The 1,780-nt window shown below is 70.0% G+C and overlaps 1 protein-coding gene across 1 annotated transcript in view; it reads right to left on the bottom strand.

Annotated features, from left to right (window-relative positions):
- Window positions 1–437: 437 nt before the first annotated feature.
- EMIHUDRAFT_458690 (hypothetical protein) overlaps window positions 438–1,780 on the bottom strand; it is a 5,436-nt gene continuing 4,093 nt past the window's right edge. Inside the window, exons 6-8 of the mRNA XM_005772086.1 lie at window positions 974–1,585; window positions 923–944; window positions 438–667 (exon numbers count right to left, since the gene is read on the bottom strand). Of these exons, the coding sequence (XP_005772143.1) occupies window positions 1,456–1,585 (130 nt within the window). The 3' untranslated portion in view covers window positions 438–667; window positions 923–944; window positions 974–1,455. The remainder of the gene's footprint in view (window positions 668–922; window positions 945–973; window positions 1,586–1,780) is intronic.

The following is a 1,780-nucleotide window of genomic DNA, read 5'->3' as shown; positions in this document are numbered from 1 at the left end:
AGCAGTCACAGACTGCAGAGCCCTCACTGCCGGTAAGTCTCCCTAGACGTAATCACCGGGTGGCATCGCCGCCCGCGGCGAGGGCGAGGCCGGCGGGCGTCGCCGCCTCCACCTCGGCCGCCTTGAGCCACGCGCAAAACTCGATCAGCAGCACGTAGCCGCCGCCGTTCGAGTCCATCTCGTCGAAGCTGGCCGAGGTCGCCGAGCGCAGCGCCACGTACGGCGCCCACGACAGCCCCGCCGCCACCACCTTCTCGATGCCCTCCTCCCACTCCTCGCGCGAGATGCGGCGGTCGTCGGTCGCCGTGGTGCCGTCCGAGCATCCGTCCACCATCGCAAACACCTCGAACCACGTCGCGTAGTAGCCGAGGTAGGACAGCAGCAGCCGGAACTCGCCCTTGGTCACGTAGTCGTCCGACAGCGACGAGGCGGCCGCCGCCGCGTCCTTGGCGTCGTTGAAGGCGCGGATGAAGGACGGCCGGAAGCGGCGCCACACCGCCTCCCCCGCGCCCGCGTCCTTGAGGAAGGACTGCAGCGTCATCTTGACGCCCAAGTCGACCTCGGCGAGCGAGAGGTAGCCGTTGCCGTTCGGGTCCCACAGCCGCCACGCCTCCTCGCGCCGCACCGCCTCGGAGGGCGCCGCGAACGCGAAGGCGCGCAGGAACGTCGTCAGCTCCGAGAGGGCCTGAAGAATCAGAGGGGGGAGATGAGAGGCAGCTGCAGAATCTTCGCGGAGCCGGTGAGGCAGCAGGGAGAGGCAGCATGACCAGGGAGTAGGCGGCAGCAGGGTGGGGAGAGGCAGCAGGGTGGGGAGAGGCAGCGGGAAGGCGAGGCGGTGGAGAATGAGGGCCAGCGCAAACTACCGCTCGCAACTAGACGGCCGTCGCGCCTGGGCAGTCCCCGCAGGCGAGATGGTCGAAATTGGCTTCGCCTCCTTGGCCGCCGGCTTCGGGGCAGGCGCGGCGGGGGGCGCGGCGAGCTGCTCGTCGCCCGCGGCGAGGGCGAGGCCGGCGGGCGTCGCCGCCTCCACCTCGGCCGCCTTGAGCCACGCGCAAAACTCGATCAGCAGCACGTAGCCGCCGCCGTTCGAGTCCATCTCGTCGAAGCTGGCCGAGGTCGCCGAGCGCAGCGCCACGTACGGCGCCCACGACAGCCCCGCCGCCACCACCTTCTCGATGCCCTCCTCCCACTCCTCGCGCGAGATGCGGCGGTCGTCGGTCGCCGTGGTGCCGTCCGAGCATCCGTCCACCATCGCAAACACCTCGAACCACGTCGCGTAGTAGCCGAGGTAGGACAGCAGCAGCCGGAACTCGCCCTTGGTCACGTAGTCGTCCGACAGCGACGAGGCGGCCGCCGCCGCGTCCTTGGCGTCGTTGAAGGCGCGGATGAAGGACGGCCGGAAGCGGCGCCACACCGCCTCCCCCGCGCCCGCGTCCTTGAGGAAGGACTGCAGCGTCATCTTGACGCCCAAGTCGACCTCGGCGAGCGAGAGGTAGCCGTTGCCGTTCGGGTCCCACAGCCGCCACGCCTCCTCGCGCCGCACCGCCTCGGAGGGCGCCGCGAACGCGAAGGCGCGCAGGAACGTCGTCAGCTCCGAGAGGGCCTGAAGAATCAGAGGGGGGAGATGAGAGGCAGCTGCAGAATCTTCGCGGAGCCGGTGAGGCAGCAGGGAGAGGCAGCATGACCAGGGAGTAGGCGGCAGCAGGGTGGGGAGAGGCAGCAGGGTGGGGAGAGGCAGCGGGAAGGCGAGGCGGTGGAGAATGAGGGCCAGCGCAAAGTA

This window comes from Emiliania huxleyi (genome assembly GCF_000372725.1).
Source record: "Emiliania huxleyi CCMP1516 unplaced genomic scaffold EMIHUscaffold_366, whole genome shotgun sequence".
Taxonomy (NCBI): domain Eukaryota; phylum Haptophyta; order Isochrysidales; family Noelaerhabdaceae; genus Emiliania; species Emiliania huxleyi.
This window is presented reverse-complemented; position numbering and strand designations above follow the sequence as displayed.